The following is a 25,139-nucleotide window of genomic DNA, read 5'->3' as shown; positions in this document are numbered from 1 at the left end:
AAAAAAATTTGTAAAAGTAAAACTAGACTTGAAAAGTTTGTATGTAATATATATATATATATATATATATATATATATATATATATATATATATATATATATATATATATATATATATATATATATATATATATATATATATATATATATATATATATATATATACACACACACACACACACACACACCACACACACACAAATTCACATTAATACATGTCTTGGCAGTTTGTGACATAGTGGAGGGAAGAACTTAGTTGCAGAACATGTTCACAGCTACAGACCCACCAAAGAGTATTTACGCACCTCAAAAATAAACATTGAATGATAAACAGCAATTCTAAAAAAGTACATTTTTTCAGATGTTGCTGTAAACAATCATTTTCAATAGTTTTGGGTTTGGCAGAAATTGACTATCTGTGTTCACTAAAACGGTACAGGTACAATTTTTACACTGGCATGCGGTTTATCTGGCTTAAACATTCTAATGAGGCTTAAACATTCTAATGATGAGTCTTGTGGTCACAATGTCAAAGGCCATCTTGTAAAAGGTCACTTGCAAACCTATGCGAAATTGTAAACTCTTCTAAATCGCACAACTTCGACATAATGCTTGTGATGACTTTTCCGATATACCAATGCATCGACTTAGTGGGGAAAGGCGATTGTGGTGTGTGGAAACATGCCTGATTTCCAGACTAGACTGGAATAGGCTTACCAGAGATCACTTTTGGTTCCCGGCTGTACAGGAATGTAGCTGCTATCACAAATGAAGCTCCAATGAAGAAATATCTGTGTGACATAAACCAGAACAGAATACACCTTCATGAAACATACAGTTGTTTTCTTCAGATATGATGTGAATGCAAATCTAGTTACAGTTTGATACACTGGTACATTTAATTGTCTTGCAGCTCAGTGGAATATGCTAATCTGGTTCATTTCCATGCTGCCTTGATCATTTTTGCCTTGACAGTGGAAGACTTACATTTTTGCTAAAACTTTAATCAATGGAACTTTCAACCCTTTTTTTACAAAATAAAAAATAAAAAGGGTCAAGGGTCACCGTGCAATATTTGGTACTAGGGAAACAAATTACTTAACATTTGCCAATATTTGAAATTTAAAATGGCCGAGTTAACTCTTTGAGGAAAAATTAAAAAAACTTCAATTTTCAATAAACTAAGCCAGTGAAAATTTTTCTTACACAAAGAGCTTCAAAATAACCTCCCACAAGTGGTTGATCAGAAAAGACCGACTTGTTAAAACACAAAAGTCCAAATATCTGTCCCTGAGGTGCATTCTACCTATTATAAAACACGGCTAAAATTGTAATCAAGAGAACTCAGATACTTACATCGTTGGAACAAAATCATTGAGCCAGTAATAGGAGACTACTGTTGATAATATTATTGACAGAGACGTTGCAAAACCTTTGAGAATATTGTCTGCATACTTGATAACTGCTGCTATGACCAATCCACCGAATGCCTGGAATAAATTATTCATGGTAAGATACCGACATCTTCAAACAGAAATATGATGACCAACACAATGTTCAGTCTTCAGTTATTATCTGCTTTGGGTAGCCTGTTTTATTTTTGTGACTGAGTTAGAATTGTTCAAGGCACACACTGTATTTTGTACAGGGAGTATTTTGAGTGGTAGACAAGAATAAATGTAAACAGGCCCAGTAAAATGTATGCGACTTTATGCTATACACCATTGTAACAGATATTTGAGTATCTAATGTGAGACAATCCTAGTTTTCTTTGCTTAAATTTCACTGCAAGGAATGATAGTGCTTTCTCTGACATAATGTGTTCTTTTTTCAAGGGTGTAAGGTTGAATTTTTAAATGATCATGGTTGAGTTTTACTCAGGTGAACTCTAACATACAGTCACAGACTCATTTAGCAATTGGTTTTTTTTTTACCTGCAGTGAGATGACAACCCAGGTCATATTGTTGTAACCCTGGAGGAATCCATTTGTTTTAACTGCCTCTCCGTCATACCAGAACACCCCCAACAAACCAAACAAAGTACCAAACACACCTGTGACATAACAAAAACAGTAGTGACATTGATCTATATTACCATGGCAACAATGAGACATCATAAAACAGTTTAAGTGTGAAAATATTCACACTTAACACAGCTTTTCAACGGCGTGAAAGAGAGATAATTTAATAAGATTTAATGTCACTGTCTCATAATAATTTACTGAGTATTCCAAAACTGTCACTTATTTGAATATAAAGGACATAAGTTGATCTCTACGTCCTGGTTTACTCACAGGCAACAAAATCTGGATTAATAATTTACACATCTAAAATGATTTTGACTTTTCCTGACTTTTCGACTTTTCGATCTATTAACATGTGTCATTTGGTCGTAGTAAAAACAATTACACTATACCTGCCGTATGTTGTCATGCGGACTGTGAATACAGACAAACACACTTTACAAATGCTGCTAAGCATCAAAATGCAACAAAAGAGCTGAAATTGGACTAAAGCATCGGCGTACTTGTATGTCAATGTTTCTGCTTTCAAGATTGAAAGGTAAATTAAATTCTCTATTACATCAATTGTATTACAGACTAAGATTAATTGTTGGACAGTAACCATTGGAACTTACCAAGTTGTATATTCCTTAGCCATATTGACTGTTTCGTTCCTTTGAGAATTTTTTCAAAATAAACACCGGCAAAACCGCTGGAAAAGCAAGCACTCAACACTGCTATAAGACCCACTACCTGACTGGTCGTTGACAATGATTTTTCTTCCGTACTGGAGTCCTCTGCTGGCATCTGGGGTTAGAGTGACAAAGATCTTCATCTTTAAAATGACACTGTTTTGAGTCAGGGACATTAACCCTTTGACAGCCAAAGTCAATTTTTATCACCTGTACAAAATATCACCTATTCAATTGTTTTTCTGACATGGACAATTTTTTCCAAAATTTTGATCAATAAGTCATCGATGATGACACAGTCCCCACTTGTTAATGGGTACTTTGATTACAGGTCCTCAGAGAGGATAGAGTCCTCTTCATTAGGTCTGTGATAAAAATACTGTGATAAAAATACTTTTGAATAAATTCGCTTGATACATGTCTGAGTTCAGGACATGAAAAAATCATAACAAAATGGCCGCACAGCAGCTATATTGAATTGTATCACAAAACAAATTAACGTGCAAATGTATGACCAATCGTATCACAAAACAAATTAACGTGCATATGTATGACATTGGTCAATCTCCTTTTACCAACTTTGAATAAAATCGCTTGATACATGTCTGAGTTATGGTTCTGGACATGAAAAAACGCCATAAAATGGCCACACGGCGGCCATATTGGATCGTATTACAAAACAAATCAATGTGCATGTGTATGACATAGGTCAATGTCCTTGTACCAAGTTTGAATAAAATCGGTTGAGATATGCCTGAGTTATGGCTCTGTACATGAAAAAATCGTAACAAAATGGCCGCACAGCGGCCATATTGGATTGTATCACCAAAAAAATTGAAGTGCATATAGATGACATTGGTCAATCTCCTTGTACCAACTTTGAATAAAATCAGTTGAAACATGCCTGAGTTGTTGCTCTGTACATGAAAAAATCGTAATAAAATGGTCGCCTGGCAGCCATATTGGATCGTATCACGAAACAAATCACCGTGCATCTGTATGACATATGAAGTAATCCTTGTACCAAGTTTGAATGAAATCGCTCCAGGCATCTATGAGATATCTGCGTGAACGGACGGACGCACGGACGGACGCACACACGGACGCACGCACGCACGCACGGACATGACCAAACCTATAAGTCCCCCCGGACGGTGTCCGTGGGGACTAAAAACTGTGGCAAGCCAGTTATGTCCATTCGGTCCAAAATTATTTTGAAAAATACAGAAAAGTCTGTAAAAATTGGTAAATGTTGCACTATAATTTGGCAGGAAAATTATAGCTCTCAAAAGGTTAAAGATTCTTATTTGAAGCAAAGGAACCATATGCAAATAGCAGGTATGTTCAAGAAACCCAATTAGGTACAAGGAAAGCATTTTTTCTAGTCCATGCGCATTATTTGAAAGCATTCACCTCAACCATTTTTGGTTTCTGTGAAGCAAAGATCATCAACGGAGAAAATGAAGTATTGAAAATACAAGATCTGTAATGTGCTTTTATAATATACAAACTACATTTATCAAGCATTTAAACTAACAAAATTTACATGAAAAACACATGAAAATTATCTGTTCACTATATAAATTTGGAAAGCAGACTGACTCACCGAAAGATAACAAACGAAATAAAAATTTCAAAAACGTGCACTGTCACTCAACTGTTGGAAAAAAGCCATGACCAGAAATTTCTTTGGCCTTATGGTTACGTGTACAGGTATTAAGCTAATAACAGAGTTTGGCTTTATCAAATATCTATGTAAAATCCTTCTATTCAATCAAAAAGACCATATGTACTATTCTTCAAAAAGCTTTTGAAATACAGCATATGAAAAGGGAAGCATGTGGCTGTCTATTATCAAAGTAATTCTAACTCTAAACAATATTTTCAATATTTTGTTATATGTATCAACCAGATTCTTGGTTGAATTCCTACAGTGTGCTGAAATACCCAGTACTTGGCTTGCACAGGCAGCCTCTTTGTCTATTATGTGCTTTGTTCATGCTGTCAACTGTATTTCCACTTGGACTTGAATTACATTGTCAATGATAACAATGCAGTTCACACATACAGTCTATCAAAGAGCTGAATATATGTGATATACAACAAGAAAACATGGTTGAAAGGAAATTGATAGTCAGATAGAGCAAATATACCAAACAACTGTTAAAATGTATGGTTACTGGCCGATTCATGAGGCAGCAATATTATATACCAAAGAGGTACTGAAAGTTCAGTTTGATAACAGTCCTCTAACATGGCTGTGACTCTTTCTAGAGAGAAACTCCAGCAAATTGCAGGGTAACCCCTTGTAACATTTGCTGATATTCTGCTGTTTACAAAAAACCTGACCTCTACAAATTCATACCTAGCTTATTTACTTACAAGAGATATCCCACAATGCCCTAGGGTAATATATATGCAATGAAAAAAAGTCACTTCTTTTACCTGTACTAAAGCTACCCCAGCCATCAGCATGACTAGTGACACCCATTTCAGGGTGTTTAGCTTCTTTCCGAGCATCAATACGGAAAACATGGCTGTTGTTAAGATTTTCAGTTGATATGTAACCTGTGAAATACACAATATTACATGATATGCACAGTATTGAAAATACTGAAAACTGAGGTGATATCGAAGAGGAAAATAATGGATATATCTGATATTACTTTTTCAGTTTGTCATTGAGAATGTGCACTATTTTTGCCAGTGTTGGGATATAATTGCAATAGCTACAACATTTCACAATGTATTTCATCATTTTACACGTACTGGTAGGTATATTTTCATGTTCTTCTCACTGAAGAATGCTGACATATAAAGTATTTTCCATATCAAAATTTGGTCATCAGCGATAACATTGAACATTACATAAATGGCATACAAGTTGTGCTGATATGTGTATTTCCGGTAACCTGACCTACAATGTACCCAAGAAAAACTGGCCGACCGCAGACATTTTTTTTGCATTATCAAAATATTTTGAGTAAATTCTCTAAATTTAAACCCCATTTTATGGGTCTCAGCCAAACACAGAGAAAAATATTTAAAAATCCTCTGACTCACCTACCCTAATATTCATAGGCATGTTACTAGAAACACAATGTTTTTATTTGGTCTAAAAGGAAAAGCTGGCTTTCCATCTGAATGAAAATCACAATGAATTGCCTTGAATTAAAAAAAACTTGAATGGAACAAGAAATAATCACAAACATACACTACTGACAAAATTTTGTTTTTTTTTCACAAGTTTCTTACCTGGTAAGTTGCAGCATCTAAATTTGATAAAGCTATAAATAATAGATTATTTTGTATCGTGTAGAGACCCGATGGAATAGCCAATTTCAGAGTTTCTATCGGTTTGTTGATAATCTCTGCTTCTATCGTTGTAACAAAACCAGGTATACCACTCCCTGTGTGGGAAAATCACACAAGACATTGACTCTACTACATTAATGAAATCAGTCCTTTACTGCTTTCAAATAAAATTTAGATAATCATTTGAAACTTTCATTTTGTCAAACACTGTATAACGTTGGAACACTAAAAATATTATTTGGGGACATTTGAAAACAAAGGAAGAAGTTTAAAAATTATCAAAACTCTTAAAGGGACTTTTTCATTTACCTTTTTTCAAACCTACATTAGATTACATCTTGTAATTTTGCTTTTATTCATGCAAACATACACGTATGTTGAAATCATTGGTTGCCAAGTAACGTCATTAATAACTATAGCTAAGTATTTTATCTTTCTATATGGAACACTGACATACACCCATGGAGCATGCTTACTGGGTGTCAAATCACTTAAAATGTTTCCTGGCTTATTGCTTTGTGTGAAGAAAAACAGTCAAACAAACATTTGCAAAACCTATGGTGTCATGAATTTGTGGTAACCTCAGGATTTTTTTTTCCGATGAATGCAAATGATTCTGATGCTGTAGTTCCTTCCACTTATTTGTATGCCAAAGCTGTTGAAGCTTGCAGACCTGTGTTCTAGTCTGTGCATGTTGTACTAGAATACAGTGGAATTTGATGGAGTGTCCGGTTTGCCTTGCAGAGCTTGACGAGTCTACATGTTGCTTATCATTAGAAAAGTAAACGTTTGCAACAAATTGAGCCTTTGGTGTTAGATTACAGCTCGCAGCGAACGTTTCCCACACACTTTCTAGTCTACAATCACGACGTGCAGTATTACGTCGTACTACGAAAGAAAAGCCGTACAGCTCGTACGGACATTTTCGATCTATGACCTAAAGGGTTCAGCTGGGCTAAGCGAGGGTAAGCTTGGCTCGACTAGGCCCGAGTTTGGAGTTTGCCGCTCTGACACCAACGAATATGTCCATTTTAACCAAGAAGCTGTGCAATCGTTTGGCGAGGATGGACAGCGTGCTCTGCAACAAGCTAACATTTTACAGCACTGTACATCGCTGACAACGCACCGATTCATCGCAACGAAGTTGAATTGATTCTATTCTACTGGCTTGAAACCCTTGAAAAAGAGTATAGTTTTACCCCGGGTATTCCCCGATTTGAACCCAGTTGATATTGCTTTAGCACGGTGAAGAAAATTTTGAAAGCAAAGAGATATCGCTGTCTCCTCCATGCTAACTAACCCGCTGCCGTGTGTGATGCCGTCCGGGAAATTACGTGCTAAAATATAGTGAATTATTTCGGAAACACTAGGTGTGTTATTTAATGACACAAAATGTACTGTGTTGATTGAGAATTGCACTTGCATGTGTAAAATCAACACTTTTCTTCCAGTCTATTTTAGAGCTGTGTCATGTTTTTGAGAGAAGTGTCAATGAAGAAAGTTCCATTTATCTGAAATAAAGAGAAAGCAGGAAAAAAGTTTCATGCAGGAGTGTTAAGAATTTTCTGGTTGATAATAGTCATACAGTTCCCGATCAACTTGAAAGGAAAGGTGTCAAACTTGTTGATAGAGTAGACTGCACTGGCTATGCTACAGACTGCATGCTGAAGGAACTTTTGTCGTGATTGCTGACATCGGGAGGAGAAGAAACGTTTATTTTTGAAAAGGATTTACTTGTTTCTTCATAAAGTTCCCAAATCAAAATAAATACCTGAAAGAAAACTTTGATGATATATGTCAATATAGTACAGTGTTAAGCTTGTTGTGAGTGGCATGCTGAAATGACTGTCGCGATTGTAGACTAGACAGTGTATGGGAAACATTCGCCCTGCACTGTGACGGTGAGATCTAAAACCAAAGACTCAATTTGTTGCAAATGTTTACTTTTCTAATGATAAACAACATGTAGACTCGTCGAGCTCTGCAAGGCAAACCGGACACTCAATCAAATTCCACTGTAGCATTTTCACTGAATTCACTAGTTTTTACTGGTCTAAAATTACAAAATCTGTATCCTAAAAAATAAACTAACAAGTATTATGAAGTAAGCTAGACTGTGTCTATGCTGGTTTGTACTGTTCTGGAACTAACCCTTTCACCACAGTGGTTTGAACCAAACCCATTGTTTTCTATGGTAAAGTTGGACCTCTGGACAGGAAAATTGGGGTGAAAGATATCAGTGAAACACATGAATAGGCATAATAAGGATATGGTGGATCTGAACAGTCTGCTACTTCCAAATATTGATACAGATTATGCAAAATGAGAAAATACATTCTTCCATTTTTCTCATTTCTCATGATTCTGTCTCTCTAAATATACAGGATTTTTTTTGAGGAATAATTTCTGATGATTTATTTCTCCTTATGGCCAGAGAAGGTTTATCGTTTGTACATGTAAGGTGATTGTAATGAACAGATGGTAGCTTTGCTGTCTGGATTAGATTTTTTGAGGAATAATTTCTGATGATTTATTTCTCCTTATGGCCAGAGAAGGTTTATCGTTTGTACATGTAAGGTGATTGTAATGAACAGATGGTAGCTTTGCTGACTGGTTGTCGGTCGGAAATGCATGTATTCTTAGCAAATTGAATGATTTCAAAGACTTTTCTACGAAAACTGCTGGTACTTTCACTGAATTAATAAATTTCCTATGAGTTTCATTTCTATGAACAGACTATTGAAGCAGTGTGCAGTATCCTATGTGGCCCTGAGAGCTTATACAATCAATATTTTTGAGACCAGTGGTTACCACTTACGGTTAATTGCTTGGATAGAGAGACACACACATGATAATTTTTAGGAAGCAAATCATGGGTTTACCAATTAATGAAAATTGAATGAATCTTTGCAAAAAAAGTGATTTTGATAAAAATATGCTGTATTATGCACGATATAATAGTCTGAGAGTGGAAGTAAATGAACTTGGTTTTGTGTCTTTGAAGAGGACAGAATCTAAAGATTACATCTAGCTTCTTGCGTCTATCATAGATCTTCACACTACAACAGTCCCTAAACATTTATTTTGAAGAGCATAGACAGACAAAGTAATCATTACGGGAAGGCTCCATTAACTTAGGAATACCCTACTTCCCTAGAGGATCAATTTCACAGACCTGCCTTTCCTACAATGGCACTACAATAGCACCAGCTGGATTAGATAAACATAACAATGGAACATTCACACCTTGGGGATTAAAAGTCTTCTGTTTGTCACCCGAGTTGCTCAGGCAAGGACTCAGGTCGGCTGACTCGCAGCGTGTTTGCAAGGTTATATCTGATTGGTCGATTGTCACTATTCACAGCCACTTAGGGAGTCTATTTGTATTGTTTTCAATATTTTGGTAAGATTCAGCCACCCAATTGGATAACAGCTTCGAAATTGCTGCGAGTCGCCCCACTCAGGTTTCAGGTACCATGCAAGTTAATGCAGTCGTCCCCTAATGTGCACTTGCAAAGACAGGCAAAATACCAGAGCTGGAATTTGTTCGTATTACAACTTCTCCAAACTAATCCTAATCCTAATCCAACATGAGAGATCTACTAGATTTCTCAGTCTGGCACATAGGTGATTGAATCCCATATGAAAACAAACCTCTTTTTGAGTTATGTAACAATTAATGATTATCAATTGGACAATCTAAACTCAAAAGCCTCTTTGAGTTGTGTAGTTGTGATTAGATTTTTCAAATTTATGCACGAATAAAGAGCACAAATGGATCTAAAGGTAATCTCTTATTAGAAACTTGCTTGTGTTGTGTTGATGTAAATAAAGTTTTCTACAAATTAAACCCTTTGAGCGCAAAAGTCACTTTTTTGTTGCCTTTATGAAATTTACTCCGGTCAAAGTTTTTCAGAATTTTGCCAAAATTTTGATGAAAACTGTAACCAATGAAATGTGATGTCCGTCTTGTCCAAAATTATCAGAAAAATTACAGAAAAATTCACAAAAATTGGTAAAATGTTGCACTAAAATTTTGGTGGGAAAAGTTACAGCACTCAAAGGGTTAACATTCACAAGCTAAATATTTTGTGAAATCTCTGGTCAGGACACATAAAAGTATCCTTTATAATAGAGAGCTGTTTTTAATTTTGACTGGTAAATTCTATTTAAGTTGTAACTTCCAGCTTGAAGTTTTTCTTCAATAGGCAGGCAGAGACAGGTGAGGTTCTCCTTGACCTGCAGCATTTGTTCTGATTAAATGACTGTCCAGAGAGGTTCCATCCGTATCTATAATTTATCCTCTGAAATGCATCTATACTTTGTCGTGTACGGCTTTTGCATCTCAAGCAAGACTGATGACATCTCTGCCACCAAAATGACACATTACTACCATACCTTGTTGTAAATAGACCAATATTACACAAGCAACAATCTTCATGACTTCAGACATCACCACAGCAGTTGATGACAAGTAGCGGGGACCATCTCCTTTAACAGTCCTGGAATATCTCATTGCCAGTACTGCTGACGTGGTCTGCAATATCAGTATGCCCAGGGACAGGTATTTCAACCTATTTGACCCCATCTTCTGGAAAAGATGACAAAAGATTTGATTACCACAGTAATTAGCGAAGTTAAAGGGGGGGGGGGTGGATTTCAATGTTTCATAACAGCTTTAAAATGTGGCATCTTGGTGATCAGGCACAATTCCTGATTTCGACTCCTGATAATTAAGTCATCACGAATGCTCTCACTGTCTTTCATTGAATGCACATCACTCATTCAGTTCCTATATTTTGTACCATCAGCGTATCAGATACAATTGACTGCAGCTGCAGTGTAGACAAGGGACAGTCTGGTTATCTAACAATTGCGCATAAAAACCTTACAGAAATATCATCATCAATGCTTTTTCCTGTTTTGACTGACATCTGTACATGAGCACTGTGTTAACGGTTAAGGTACTCATAAAGCTATGCAAAGTTTTATACACCTGTCACCACACTATTTTTTTTTTAATTTTTGTCCCTGCAGCATGCAGTGAACCTGTTAGCCAATAGCGCTGATCACAGTTTACGTCACTGTTCTCTCATTAATATGCAAAAATAAATATTTGTCCACATTTTTAGATTACGCTTTTGAAAATTACGCATGCAAAAACCATGAAAACACATCTTAGTACGCGACTGCTAGTGTAACAATGAATACTAAAAGGCATATTCATGACTCAGAGTACAAGCTGCAAAAACGGCCATGTATGCAACATTGATAAAATTTGTCCGCATTTCAAGCTGCGTGTCCGATGTCGCGCGCGTACAGCTATATTCAGTAACAAACCTGTAACCGTGAACAGCGCTATAAAGGAAGAGGAGTGAAGTAAATAAAAAGTCTGGTTTGCCTCTATTGAAGATAAACTTCTGACGGGAGTGTAATTTTCGATGGCGTGGCAAGTGTGGTTAAGTAGATGTCTACCTACCGGCAAACTTTAACAGCAACTGATTGACTCATAAGTTAAGTCTGCACTTGTTATCACATTGGCCATGGAGTCCAGCCACCGTGCATAAACTCAAGGTGCATGATTGATCGGGGAATCTGAAAGTGAAAATCATTTGCGTACCTTCTATATTTACCCAGTTTGACCAGAAAATCGTACAAATTGTGGACGGCTACTCCGCCGAGCTGGATAAATTCCTAGTCCGTTCCTTCATGCACTTCAAAGTTTGTCAGCCACGTCGACGATCACATAAATACCAGACGACTTGTTGATTGTGTGTGACCCGGAAGTAGTTTTCGGTAAATAGCTTCTTCACTACTTTTGCAATTTCAAAGGTTCAAACTTTGTTACAGTCCAGTTACAAAGTTAAATGGCCACTATTTTCACAAATTAGATACATAATTCCTGATTTCTTTCGAGATATAGAAATAAATATCCAAACAGTATATGACCTCATACCTGAACCGAAGCAAATTATTCAAAATGGCAGCGCCCATGAGGCCGTACTTTTTGCTGCCTGCTCGTTGTAGAAGCTACTACAAGTTTATCAGGGGTTTTCGCGTGGCATCAGGCGTTTGTAGTAAGAATGAAGAAGATGGAGGGCTTGAAAGTAACCCGTTTTATTCAAAATATGCAACAAAAATTGAAGAAATGCGTAGGTAAGTGCTGTGCTCCAGATTCGTTCTATCGACTATCGACACGGGGGCGCAAGGCACAGACATTCGACTCACACTCAATGCAAGCAAACCGTCACTGATGCAACAGTGACGGTTTGCTTGCTTTGAGTCGAATGCCTGTGGCACAAGGCATCATCAGTCATAGCAAGAGTGTAAAAAAATTATTAATAAATTTATGATTATGAATACTGTTGATAAAAATTAAATATTTCTGTCATTGGTGTATACGTACAAAAGTACACCATACAGCACTCGATCCTAAATGATGATCAGTATCAGCAGAGAGTATGCCAAGGCAGTACCGTGAGTGTGACCCCACATTTTCTCTTGCTGTGACTGATAATGCCTTGTGCCCCTGTGTTATCGACGTCATTGTCACTTCGTGGGATCCATGTTCAGTTGCTGCAGTTCTGTAGCCCACAACATTCCCCAGCGATTTTGTTTGATGGGGAAAGGTGCCATGCCAAGACAACTTTCTGTAATGCATTAATTGTAGTCTTATGGGCCTGGTAGGCCATAGTCCTATGGGCTCCAACGTGCCCTCCAGGCCCACAGGGCTACATACAATTATATCAGTTTACGGTCCCACAAATTTTACATTGTAGGCTGTATTCGAACTCCACACGCTTATCAGCATGGGCTGAGATGGAACATCTCACACAAGTTGAGGGATTTTGGCTTGATTGAAGAATACTTGGCCCACACTAGAACTAGTTTACAAATCTAAGCAATCCTTTGGGGACGTGAGAGGCCCTGAGAAAATTTGTTTGTCTTCGTTATGAAGAGTGGATCCAGTTTTCTTTAGATGCAACAGAATTTCTGTCTCGCTCTAGCCAGAAGCACAATTACAAGTGTGAGATTCCATCGCAGCCCATTTGTTGGATTATGCAGCGGTGCTGTGGTGTATGGATCGCGCTCGGGTCAAGGGTCAGTGCCACAGAAACCGCTGCGAGCCAACCCATAGGCTTTTTTGGTGGTTTACTACGATATTGATTGGTGACGCTGATTTAGCTGGTAAAATAATGGCATAGGTCAATCTTTGAATACAGGGTTCTCAAAAATTTTTGAAGTAGGTGGAAATTTAGAAAAGTAGGCGGCCAGTTCTATGTGCAACCAGGTTTCCTAGGCGGCGGCGGGGGGGGGGGGGGGGGGGGGGGGTGTTAAGAATTTTTTATATTTGAAGACATTTCTTAGCAATTTTATGCATTGTATAAAAGGCTATTTGACATACACATAGGGGGAGGGTTTCAGGGAGGGGGACCCCCCTCCCTGTGTGCTAGAAATTTTTAAATTTTGAAGACATTTGGAGTAATTTCATGCATTCTTGCACTGTTTCAGCATGCAGAATAATCATTATCACAATCATGTTAAGCAACTAACTGATCAGGGTTGAAGAAATAGAACTGTAGCAATATACAAAAGAAAAAAATACTCAAGCATCAGCAAAGGGGAGTCATCAATGTTGGCACTTGCCTAATCATAATCATAATCTGATAGATCATCCATCATCTCAAGACCTAGCTGCTTCAGTATGGATTGCAAATCCTCCACCTTTTCCACTAAATCTCTGGTATGATCTCATCAGTTGTTTGAACAGCAGCATCACTCAACATGACTGGTACTGTTTTAGTCGTCTGCTTTTGTGATGCATTGACAGGGGGCAATTTTGACCTCTTTTTTTGCTCTAGCCACTTTTCTACAGCCATGTTCACAACCTGATCACACTTTGTAGTCTCTGGTCCATTTATTGTGACATGCATTATGGCTTCAAGCATTTTGTTGCCAAGTCTATTTCTCAGTTTTGTTTTAACATTCTTCAGGCAACTTGCACCTCTCTCAGGCCATGCATTGCTTACTGGCAATGCCAATGCAATTTCTGCCAAGTACACAAGTTGTGAAAAAAATGGAGCATATGTGCTCTTTCTTCTCACCAACTCTAGAAGAAACCATTCTGTGCTTGTCATCATTGACATATTTGTTTTCACATCAATTGGAATTGATGATTTCAACTTATCATCAATATGATATTTCATCTGTTGCCATTCATTTAGTAGTTTCAAGGTCTTTTGGGACTTCCCATCACCACTTTCAAGTTTGTAAAAGTGTTCAGCCAAGACCTTGATGTTCCCCTCCCCACATGAGTCAAACCCTGGATCAGTGAGGTTGGCAACAGCCATGGGATCAAAGACCTCAAAAGCACTGACAACATCAAGGGTGTCAGAAAATCTGTGATCTATATTTTCAACAAGAGCATCAACATATTTTTCCAACAGCCTTTCAAGCTCAGTAGATGTATTCTTTGTGTATTTTAGGTCAGAGCTTAGACTGCTATACACATCAATATCTGCCTGGAGTTTTTGTAATGGCTCTTTTTCCTCTTTCATTTGCAACAATTTTGTCTTAGTTAGTACAATTTGAGGTTTGATCATGGAGAAGTTGACATTGTCAGCTTGAAATTTCTTAGACAATGCAGACAAGATTGGCAGCACATCTTTTAAGATATACAGTGTTCCCACAAATTTCATGTTTTTCATTTTTTTTATCAAACCACATGCAGTGGCGTCTTTTTCTTGCAGTGTGTCTAATGCTAGCATTACAGCCTCAAAATCGATCACTAAACTAGTCACTGCTTGATCAAAACTCAACCATCTAGTTTGACATGCCTTTTTCAGTCGTCTTGTAACAGCTGATCTACCCTTTTCTGAAAGTTCAACACCTTTCAGCCTTGTTTGAAATTTCAAGTATAGAGCCATACGTTTTGGAGAATTTTCAAAATATCTCCATAACTGTTGAAGTAGTTCTTCAACAGTTTTGATGTACTTGATATCTGTATTTGTATCAACACAGGCCAATGAAAGACGGTGGCATACACAGTGTATATTGATTAGCAAAGGATTCAAGTCCCTAAGCCTTTTTGCCACACCACTTGTTTTACCCAACATAACTGCAGCTCCATCTGTAGACAAACCCATCAATTGTTGTACTGGCAACTTACACTTTTGTAACTGTTGTAAAAGTAGTTTGCTGAGATTTTCAGCATTAGCAGAATCCCCTTCTTCCAGTACATCTTGGACAGACAGGAAATCTGTTTTGACATTACCAGACTGTACATCAAAGTAACGGATGAAAGTGACCAGCTGTTCACACACAGCAATATCTGTCACTTATCAGACATAAGACTAAAACATTCAGCATTGTACACCTTTTGAAGGGTACTTTCCTTTACAACATCACCAAGTACAAGGAAGATATCTTGAATTGATCCTACAGATCTGTGCTGAAAGTACTTAAGATCATCAACTCCCATGACACCCTCAATCATTTCTAGGAGTGCCGGTACTTTCTGTTTGCAATGAACTCTTTCATAAGGAAGTATGCTGCACCAAATGCTTTGTGCACCAAATGCTTTGTGTAGCACCTCTTTCTGTAAAGAGGTCTTTAATTCATATTCCTTGTGGAATACTGATCCTTGTTGCAGAAGCTCACTAGTAATTGCTGCCTCGTGACCCTTTGATGGTGATGTGACACTGAAATGAGTCAACTTTAAATCTAACGCTAGGAACGTGTGAAAATGTTGTAGTCTTGTTCTGGGCATTTTTAATATCATGTTTACGACACAAAAAGCAAAACATGCCTTCACTCTCTTTATAACAAAGCCACCAATTTCTACATGAAAATAACCAAGCATGCTGGAATCTCTTGGGTGCAATTCTTTGTACTTCAGAATGACTGAGTGATGTGCATCCAACATTAGAGCATATAAACTGATTATGAACTACATGTTTGGATTTGCCTTGATCGTCAAACAAGCTTCTCACAATCTCCTTGGCAACATTAGGTTTAAAAGGACAATCATTCTTGCTCATAGCAAGTTGACTGGTTGATGGATTAGGTGTACATGTAGTATCTGATTCTGTACTCTTACTATCGGATGTATATGGAACAATGCTATCAGAGTGACTAGATGGATGTGTGCTAGACTGAATGGATTTCTGAGTGTCAGGTAGAGTGGCGTGAATGACTACAGCATTTTGAGAAGATGTCTGTGTGATACTGGATGGCTCTGTGAAACTCAACTGACTTGGCTTTGTGACACCAGACTGACTATTAACTGACTGTTTAACATCACTGACTGGCTGCATGACTCTATACGACTGACTGGCTTGTGTGATCCTACATTGACTTGTACTTGACTGACTGTTTTGTTTTGTGAGACTCAGACTGCTGGATTGCTGTGCAACACTGTCACAGGCAGACTGGTTAATTTGCTGTGCAACACTACACTGACTGGGGCTGCTTGAGCATGTATCAGAAGTCACTACACTACTCTTTCCTGTAAATAAATATAAAATAATATATATGTTCAATTACAACATGTTTTCATGGGATAAAGTTTTAAAAAAGTCAGAACAATTAATTTGATATCACTCGGGCCTGTCATAAGGATAACTACATTCAATTGGCAGGGATTAGTAGCAAAATTTCACCAGACTGTTGTGTAGAAGCTCATGACTTGAACAAACATTTTAAAATACATCTCAGAATAAGGGTTTTCACAACCCCGAAAATGATCCGCTTGAATCCTGACCAGTCTGGCAATACAGAGTTTTTTACTGATTTAAATAAACTTGACAGAAGATACAGTAATATCGGTATAAACAGTTTATTCAATTCAATGAATTATAGGTACACAATTTTCAGTGATTTTAATTCACTGTACTTATTCACAACGTGTATCTGCGAGCTGAATATTGAATTTTGGTGATGTTGCATATAATTGAGAAAGAGGACTAAATTTCAGTGTTAGTGTTTGATAAAATCCGAAACTGACGACACCGAACGCCAAACTACTAGTGTACTACATCGTAATGTGTACAGCTCACCGGCAGTCAATTGAGACACAGTACACACAAACTGACAAAGCCATATCGGTCGACGTGAAATTTGACCCTGCTATCGACGTAGCGTTGCAAAAGTACAAAAAATGAGACCAATCAATTTTTTGTTTATTTAGATTTGATCTAAAACCTACCAAAATCATCACACACAGTCCTACTCTTACGCAAAAAAATCAAAGTTTTCAAGCGTCGACTTTCTCTTGTGCGACACACCACATAGATCATGGATAGAGGGACTGTGGACACAACGCGATGTCGATCGACGTGAATTTTGACACTGTGATCGACCATGGATGGATAGAGGTGGCGTTTCAAAGGTATGAAAAATGAAATTCAGTGACTTTTGGTCGCTTTAGGTTCGATCAAAAACCTACCAAACTCATCAGAAAAGGTCCTACTCTTTGGCAGAAAACCAAAGCTCTCAAGCGTCGACTTTCTCTTCCGCGACGCCATGATGTTTGAGCGACCTCACCGTCGGCTTCATTCGGAAATGGTCGGCTATTCGTGGGCATAACGTAATAGTCGCGCCAGCGGCTTACTGACTACGCATGCGCTTATTCATAATATACTATGCGAGTAACCGGAAGTGTACCCTTCCTTCTCATGATGGGCGCCGCCATGTTTTTTTTTTGAGTACTCGTAAATAAACAAATACGAAACAAATTACCATGATATAACATGCCTTTTATAAAATATACCTCTTTTATTAGCCAGTAAATGTTATTATACACCTTGTCGCTGATACAAAGTATCGTTGATATAGATAAAGGGAGAAAACTGTCGTGCATATGAACGGGGGCATACGCAAAGAATGCTGGGATTGAATTATAGAAGAGCGCCCCCTGTGTCAATAATTAGATTCAAAAATTGCCAGTTTTTAGACGGATTGCCATAGTTTTCAGCTTGCAAGTGGAAGGTGGGCAGTTGCGGTTTACCATTGCAATGATAATGATTGCATAATACGTCCCTTGTTTAACGCAATAGGCTGTTATCATTGTAAAAATTGCCAAGTTTTGCCAAAATTTTACACGCTACAGAAAATCTATACCTGCCCTGCTGCAGGGTTTGACGTCACGTACGTACGTGAACTGCTTTCATCAGAGGGAAACTGGGCATAGTTGTCATATAAACGTTCATGAAGTCACAATTACAGTTTATCATGAATCAATACAAATAACATTGCCAATCTTAACCTTTGGCGCGACACCAAGGGCTGAGCCCTATACAATATTATATGTGGCACCATGTTCGGCTCTACCCGATGTGAACGTAGGAATATTCGGGCTGTGATCGGAAAGGCAATGCAAGGTTGACCTCTAGGTACAACACGTTCGCCGATCGTGGTACGACAATGATAGCAACAAGTTCGCCGCGTAATACTAGAGAGGTCTTCCTACTGTTAGAACAGTATAAGACACGGGACACACGATGTTCATGGGAACGAACAATAGTATATTTCAACTGATAGCCCAAACGCTGGCCAACACTCGACACTGCTCCAAAATACAATTCAACAATAACACATGCCACCTAACAGCGCCCTCCAGTGTCCAGGGCATCAAGTTCTATGTGTGTACGAGCCAAATGCTCAAAAGTCACTCTTATCACTCCTCCCCCCCAGAATAGCAAAACAATGTATTTAACACCGAAGTTCAACAATGTTTACAACTTGAACATGAAAAATGCAGAAATAGTAAATCAGTCACTATCAACGGCCATGCAGTAGTCCTGGTGCCACCGCGGAGCTTGCCGTGTGCGATGCGGTCGCTGAATCGTCTCTTCTCTCAGTTCAGTACTCTCCTCTGACATCCGTGATAGTGACTCTGCCTGATTTAGCAAGTCAACATTGGTAATATTGTCCTCTGAGTCTGACAGCATACATGTATCATCGGGAAACGGTTCATCACCCTCCTCAGCACTTTCATCACTAGAATCAGTATTACTGTAACTCTCCAGCAGATGGGCAGGTCTGTCGCAGTGTCTTTTCAACCGTCTATGATTTACAATTTTCTGTCTTCCCTGTGAAAGGAGTGGCTTAATCCTGTAGGTTGTCTCACCAACCTGGCTAGTTACAAGATATGGTCCTTGCCATCTCTCCTTCAATAATTTCTTTGATAATCCCTTCCTTCTTCTGGGGTTATACATCCAAACTTTTTCTCCAACTGTGAAAGGCTTAAAACGAACTTTTGATTCTTGTCGTTTGTGGCGCGCCTTGCGTTCCTCCAGTATTTTCTTTCTGGCGGACTTGTGGACTTCTCGTAGAGTTTCGAGTCGCTTTAAGTAATCCCTAACATCTCTCCCTCCTCCATTGTTGCTTGTGGAAGAAAGCAAGTCTGTCTTATTCCTTGGGAGGTATCCAAACAGCATGAAGTGAGGGGTTTCCTGTGTCACACTACTTTCAGCTGTTCGAATGGCTGACAACGCTGTTGGTAGTTTCTCATCCCATCTGTTTGGTCTGTCGCCTCCAGAATCATAGCAAGACGTTCCGCTGTTGTCTTGTTCATTCGTTCTGCTTGGCCATTCCCTTGGGGATTATATGGAGAACTACGTGTACGGTGGATACCAAGGCGATGACACAGTTCCTGTGTGACCCTTGCCTCAAAATTCTTCCCTTGATCCGAATGTAACACTTCCGGAACACCATATCTGCAGACAATTTCATTGTATATAATGTCTGCTGTTGTTCGTGCTGATTCATCGGGCACAGCAAATGCCTCTACCCATTTGCTGATAGGATCTGTTAGTGAAAAGATGAATTTGTTTCCTCTTGGCGTTGTTGGAAGAGGCCCAACAAAGTCCATGTGCCAACACATCAGAGGTTGATTTGGAATGGGTAGCTCACCCTCTGGAGGACAGTCACGAGTAGTGGGTGTCTTACGCTGCAAGCATACCTCACAGGATTGGCACCATGTTTTTACATCTCTTTTCCATCGGAACCAGAAATATCTTGAACCAACAGCAGCCTTTGTCTTGGCTGGCCCAAAGTGGCCCATCTCATCATGAAGTGCAGTCAGGATCCGTCCTGCTTGTGTCCTTGGAGTAACAATCTGCTGTATATGTTTGTCTCCCTTTCGTGATATCAGGACTAGCAAGTTGTCCAGTAATTTGAGTTGATTACCTCGTTTGGTGAGGAAGCTTTTCATATAGTTAGGTATGTTCGTGGGTTTCCTATGGCTGCTAGCCCACTGATGCATTTGTCTCACTTCTGTATCACGACATTGTAGATTTATCAGTTCATCTTTTGACCATATCCCTGAAAATGTGACTGAATTATTGGGGGAACCCGTGACAATGCATCTGCCACTACCATTAATTCGCCAGGCCTGTGGGTGATGGTAAAGTCAAAGTTGTCCAGTGCAACACGCCAACGTGCTAATTTTCCTTTGGGCTCCTTTAACTGTTGCAAATACGTCAGGGGTTTATGGTCTGTTATGACTGTGAAATGTCGTCCTTCCAAATACATCCCAAATTTTTCAAGTGCCCATACAACAGCAAGGCACTCCTTCTCAGTAGCCGAGTGTAGTTCTTTCAGCTCGATTCAATGCCCTGGATGCATACTCAATGACATGGCCATTTTGTGATAGGATGGCACCCAGTCCAGTATCACTTGCATCAGTTTCAACAACGAATTCTTCCTCGAAACAGGGATATATAAGTACTAGGGAAGTTGTCAATTTCTCTTTCAGTTCCTCAAATGCTTGTTGGCAGGAATCAGTCCATTTGAAAACTAACACTGTTTTGAGTTAATTCATGTAGAGGTTGTGCAATATGTGCAAATTTGTCGATAAAGCGTCGGTAATATGATGCCATACCCAGAAAACGACGCAATTCTGTGACCGACTGTGGTTTAGGATAGTTGGAAATTGCGTTGACTTTATTTGGGTCTGGATGGACGCCGTCTTTACCGACTATAAAGCCTAGATATTTCACTTGCGGCCGAGCAAACACACACTTCCCAACGTTCAACTTTAGATTTGCATCACGTAGTTTACTGAAGACTATCTTCAAATGTTCCAAGTGTTCATCGAAACTACGTGAGAAGATGATGACATCATCAAGGTATATGAGCAATATTTCCCAGTTCAAAGTACTGAATATGGATGTCATTAGTCTCTGAAACGTTGCAGGTGCTCCTTTCAGTCCAAAGGGCATTGTATTAAATTCAAACAGGCCCTTATGACATGCAAATGCTGTTTTGGCTCGATCTGATTCCTTTACAGGCACCTGCCAATAACCTTTTGCCAGGTCAAGGGTGCTGAAGATGGTTGCTCCACCCAGTGCTGCTAAACTGTCGTCGATTCTGGGAATCGGAAATGAATCGCCAACCGTTGCTTCATTTAATAGCCTGAAATCAACGCAGAATCTTGTAGATCCATCAGATTTCTTCACTGGCACCAATGGGCTGGACCATGGGCTGTGGCTTGGTCGGATTACATCTGCTTTAAGGCCATCATCAATAAATTTCTCAACTTCCTGTAACCTGTTGAAGGGCACCCGCCGTGGTCTCAGAGCAACAGGAGGTGACAAGCCGGTTGGAATCTCATGTTCGATCATATTTGTCAACCCAAGTTCTCCCTCCACTGAGAAAACATCACAGTTAGAGTGGATGAGTTTATAGAGGCGGTGTTTTTCACTCCTCCGTAGGTCAGTCTCATTTGCAAGTGATCTGGCCATTTTATCCACACACTCGGCTCTTTGTTGTTTTTTGTCTACAGATTCTTTCTTGCTTCCATCTGCTACTGTCTGAACCACTGGCACATCGCTAACATCAGTAGAGAATGTGCCAATCACAGATCCCGCTGATATAGTGCATGGTGCCTCTGCTGGGTTGATCATGTGCATTAGGACTGTGTTATTGTCCCGGACGGTACCAAGGACACGTCCACATCCAATGCCTACTCGTTCACTTCCTTCAGATCCCGCTGACTCAATAATGCCAAGCACCCCTGGACTAGCTGCATGTTCAAGTGTACCTTTAACAACACACATTTGCCGTGGCGAGATGGTAATGGAAGTTTCTGCTTGTATTCGACAGATGCTAGGCTTGAGACTGGGATGAAAGTCTGCTTTATTTTCTGATTGTCTCTCACTGTTGTTAATTGTCCCACAATTGTACCTGGATTCTGAGTCATAGTATACATCCTTCCCAATTGACAAGTGAACTGGCAGTAAAGGGAAAAGATCCATTCCGATGATAGCTGGATATGTTGAATGTTTAACAACAGTAAACCGATGCTGTGTAATTTTATGTTTTCCAACTTCACAGTCAGTGAGTATGTCGCAAACAGTCCCAAGGTCTGTCCCATTTGCCCCTTGGGGACAATACTGTGGTGGTAAAATTGTACCATGAGCCCCGTTTATCAGCTTATCAACAACAATACTTATTTGGGCACCCGTGTCAAGTAGCCATGTACATTTTTTCCCACCAATGTATCCATCTATCTCAATACCACTTGGCAGAGGTCCCTCATTAGACGCCACTGATACAATATGCTTGGTCAGTTTGTAGTTGGCTGGAGGAGACTGACCACCTACCCCAGCACTCCCTAGTTTCCCTGATTCATATACACCGGGGCAGGGGCCGGGCACTCAGCTGCACGATGACCAAACTGTAAACATCTGTGACATTTGCCTTGAAACTCACTTGGACGCCTCCTCTGATTTGATTGACCGACTCGACAATTCCGAGCAATGTGTCCCCGCTGCCCGCATGTATAACAGGCTCCTGAGTTACCCTTGTTAACACCTCTGGGTTGACGTTGTTTCTGTTCAGTTTGAATTGCTGCAATTGTCCCTTTCAACTGCGTTTGTCCTGCTGTTAACTCTTCAAGTTTCTTCAAAATCTCATCATTACTAACTGTCTCATTGGTATTAGTAACTTCACCACTTCCTACAACTCGTATCGAAGAGCAATCGCGCTCCAATAGTGAGGCCCGCTTTACAAGGTCATCAAGGGTCGCCCCTTCACCTGTTATCCAAGCAAGCTTTTGACTTATCTCACCATGGAGTGCTGTGCGGAAATGAGCAATTGCCAAAGCTTGGCGGGCTGCTTCGTCTTTAATCTGGGGATAGGCACGTGAAACAAGATCCAGTATAGCAAACTTTAATTCCTGAACAGACTCACCAACTCTCTGTTTTCGCTCCGCAAGCTCCTGCTGATACTGTGTCGCTGTTTTGATTGACTTAAATCGATCGACCAGAGCTTTTGCCGCGTTTTCAAATGTATCAGTTTGACTGGGTTGCAATCGAGTGAAGAAGTTCTTTGGTTCGCCCTTGAGTGATAAATGAAGGCTGGCGACTTTCTTCTCCTCGCTAGTCACATCTTTAGCGACAAAATAGGCCTTTACCTGACAAATGTGGCTCTCGACGTCTGTACTGTCGCTGCCATCCCATGTCATTAACGTGGCCGCCATCTTTGTTTGCAGGTCTGCCAAGTGAACCAGGTTTCCGTGACTGAATACAATATTCAACAATCAGATATAGGTCATCCAATCCCACCGCTGTTGCCACCAGTGTTAGAACAGTATAAGACACGGGACACACGATGTTCATGGGAACGAACAATAGTATATTTCAACTGATAGCCCAAACGCTGGCCAACACTCGACACTGCTCCAAAATACAATTCAACAATAACACATGCCACCTAACAGCGCCCTCCAGTGTCCAGGCATCAAGTTCTATGTGTGTACGAGCCAAATGCTCAAAAGTCACTCTTATCACTACATATAGCCACATCGGCACTTTAGAAATGTTATCTCCGGCTTGCCCGACCACCAAAAGATCAAAATATTTTTAACAAAACCACAATTTCGGGGCTAGAGAGCGAAACTGTGCTTGAAAGTAGCCGGCCAGAATACTGAAGTAGCCGGTCAATTTGGCCGGCATCCGGCTAAAAATGAACACGCTGTGAATAAAACAACCAGTACATACCTTATCACTGAGATTTACTTTGGTTACGGATAATAAGCCATTGTTGGCAATCTTAGGTTCGAAATCAGGTATTCCTACCATAGCAGCTGCAAGAATGCAACGATGGGCACTGACTCTGCAGGCATATGACTATGATATAGAGTATCGTAACACACGAGCACAGGCAAATTGTGATGCGTTGTCAAGACTACAAGTCCAAGCACACAAGGTGCTGAGGCACTTAAGCCATTTTATCATAGAAGATATCAATTGTCAACAGAACAAGGTTGTATTTTATGGGGTACTCGAGTGGTGATTCCAAGAAAGTTTTGTGAAAAGTTATTAGACGAGCTTCATTGGGAACATCCTAGAGTATGTGCAATGAAAGCACTTGCCCGTAGTCATGTATGGTGGCCAAATATTGATGCGGATATTGAGAGTAAAGTGAAAGCATGTTCAGTTTGTCAAGAGTAACAAGCTAAATTACCTTTAGGCCAAAAAAAAAAAATATGTGCTGTTCCGATTACCCGACCGACCCCAATTTATCCCCCCGACCCTAGACTTTTTAGAGCTTCGTAAACCTGGAAGTAAAAATAATGATATGAAAAAACGTGAAACGCATGAAACTAATTTTAGTTCGATTTGATACTTTTCCTTACGCTGATTTTGATTTTGCATATGAAAGCCTATCAGTCAGTTGAGTTACGTTCACAAAAGTTCATTGCCCTAGCCCGATAAGGTTTCTGTGTCACATCATCTCTGTACGATTGAGAAAAGGAGACAAACTGAAGTTTTTGTGCATCATATGAATGTCCATAGCACTCTGAAAATAATTCTGATAGCAAAATTGACACGAAAAAATGCTGCCCATCAGCAGACAAATTGGACTTTACTGTCACAGAAACGTGTTCAGTGCAGACTGCACAAGCATTGAAGCAAGCTGTGGTGTCAATGGGCCCGGTTTTTGAATTCAGTGAACAGACACTGACTCATTTTTCGGGGCAAATAAACCCTAAAATTAACTGTCGGTGACAACCAACCTTTTTGTTTGTTATTTTCCCCATTCTAAAATGACTGAAAAAAGCAACTGGAGCAAATCTGACATCGAGAAAAACTCTACTCCGCATTCAATTCAAAACAAGGGA

The 25,139-nt window shown here is 39.4% G+C and overlaps 2 protein-coding genes across 3 annotated transcripts in view; one reads left to right on the top strand and one right to left on the bottom strand.

Moving 5' to 3' along the window:
* Nucleotides 1–174: 174 nt before the first annotated feature.
* On the bottom strand, nt 175–11,805 carry LOC139138384 (UDP-N-acetylglucosamine transporter-like). Of its 2 annotated transcripts, none has more exons than XM_070706748.1 (8): nt 11,631–11,805; nt 10,409–10,598; nt 5,951–6,105; nt 5,141–5,263; nt 2,639–2,810; nt 1,935–2,053; nt 1,357–1,490; nt 175–791 (listed from the first exon to the last, which is right to left on the bottom strand). In XM_070706748.1, exons 2-8 carry the CDS (start codon nt 10,596–10,598, stop codon nt 698–700), a joined length of 987 nt encoding a protein of 328 aa, XP_070562849.1. In that variant the 5' UTR covers nt 11,631–11,805; the 3' UTR covers nt 175–697. The 2 variants fall into 2 exon arrangements, with proteins under 2 accessions (XP_070562849.1, XP_070562848.1); XM_070706747.1 differs by having other exon boundaries at nt 176–791; nt 10,409–10,601; nt 11,631–11,802.
* The window catches only part of LOC139138385 (ATP synthase mitochondrial F1 complex assembly factor 1-like), a 21,399-nt gene continuing 8,025 nt past the window's right edge, over nt 11,766–25,139 (top strand). The window contains exon 1 of the mRNA XM_070706749.1: nt 11,766–12,166. Within this exon, the coding sequence (XP_070562850.1) occupies nt 11,955–12,166 (212 nt within the window). The 5' untranslated portion in view covers nt 11,766–11,954. The remainder of the gene's footprint in view (nt 12,167–25,139) is intronic.

Source organism: Ptychodera flava, chromosome 8, assembly GCF_041260155.1.
Source record: "Ptychodera flava strain L36383 chromosome 8, AS_Pfla_20210202, whole genome shotgun sequence".
NCBI lineage: Eukaryota > Metazoa > Hemichordata > Enteropneusta > Ptychoderidae > Ptychodera > Ptychodera flava.
Note: the sequence above shows the minus strand (reverse complement) of the source record. Positions and strands in the feature narration are given on the sequence as shown.

Bases quoted from the DNA above. Each gene is read 5' to 3' on its own strand.
- LOC139138384 (XM_070706748.1), bottom strand. From the start codon at position 10,598: ATGGGGTCAAATAGGTTGAAATACCTGTCCCTGGGCATACTGATATTG. The intron at 6,106-10,408 runs GTATGGTAGTAA...TTTCCCACACAG, and splicing joins ATTGGTCTATTTACAACAAG to GGAGTGGTATACCTGGTTTT. The intron at 792-1,356 runs GTAAGTATCTGA...TATGTCACACAG, and splicing joins AATGATTTTGTTCCAACGAT to ATATTTCTTCATTGGAGCTT.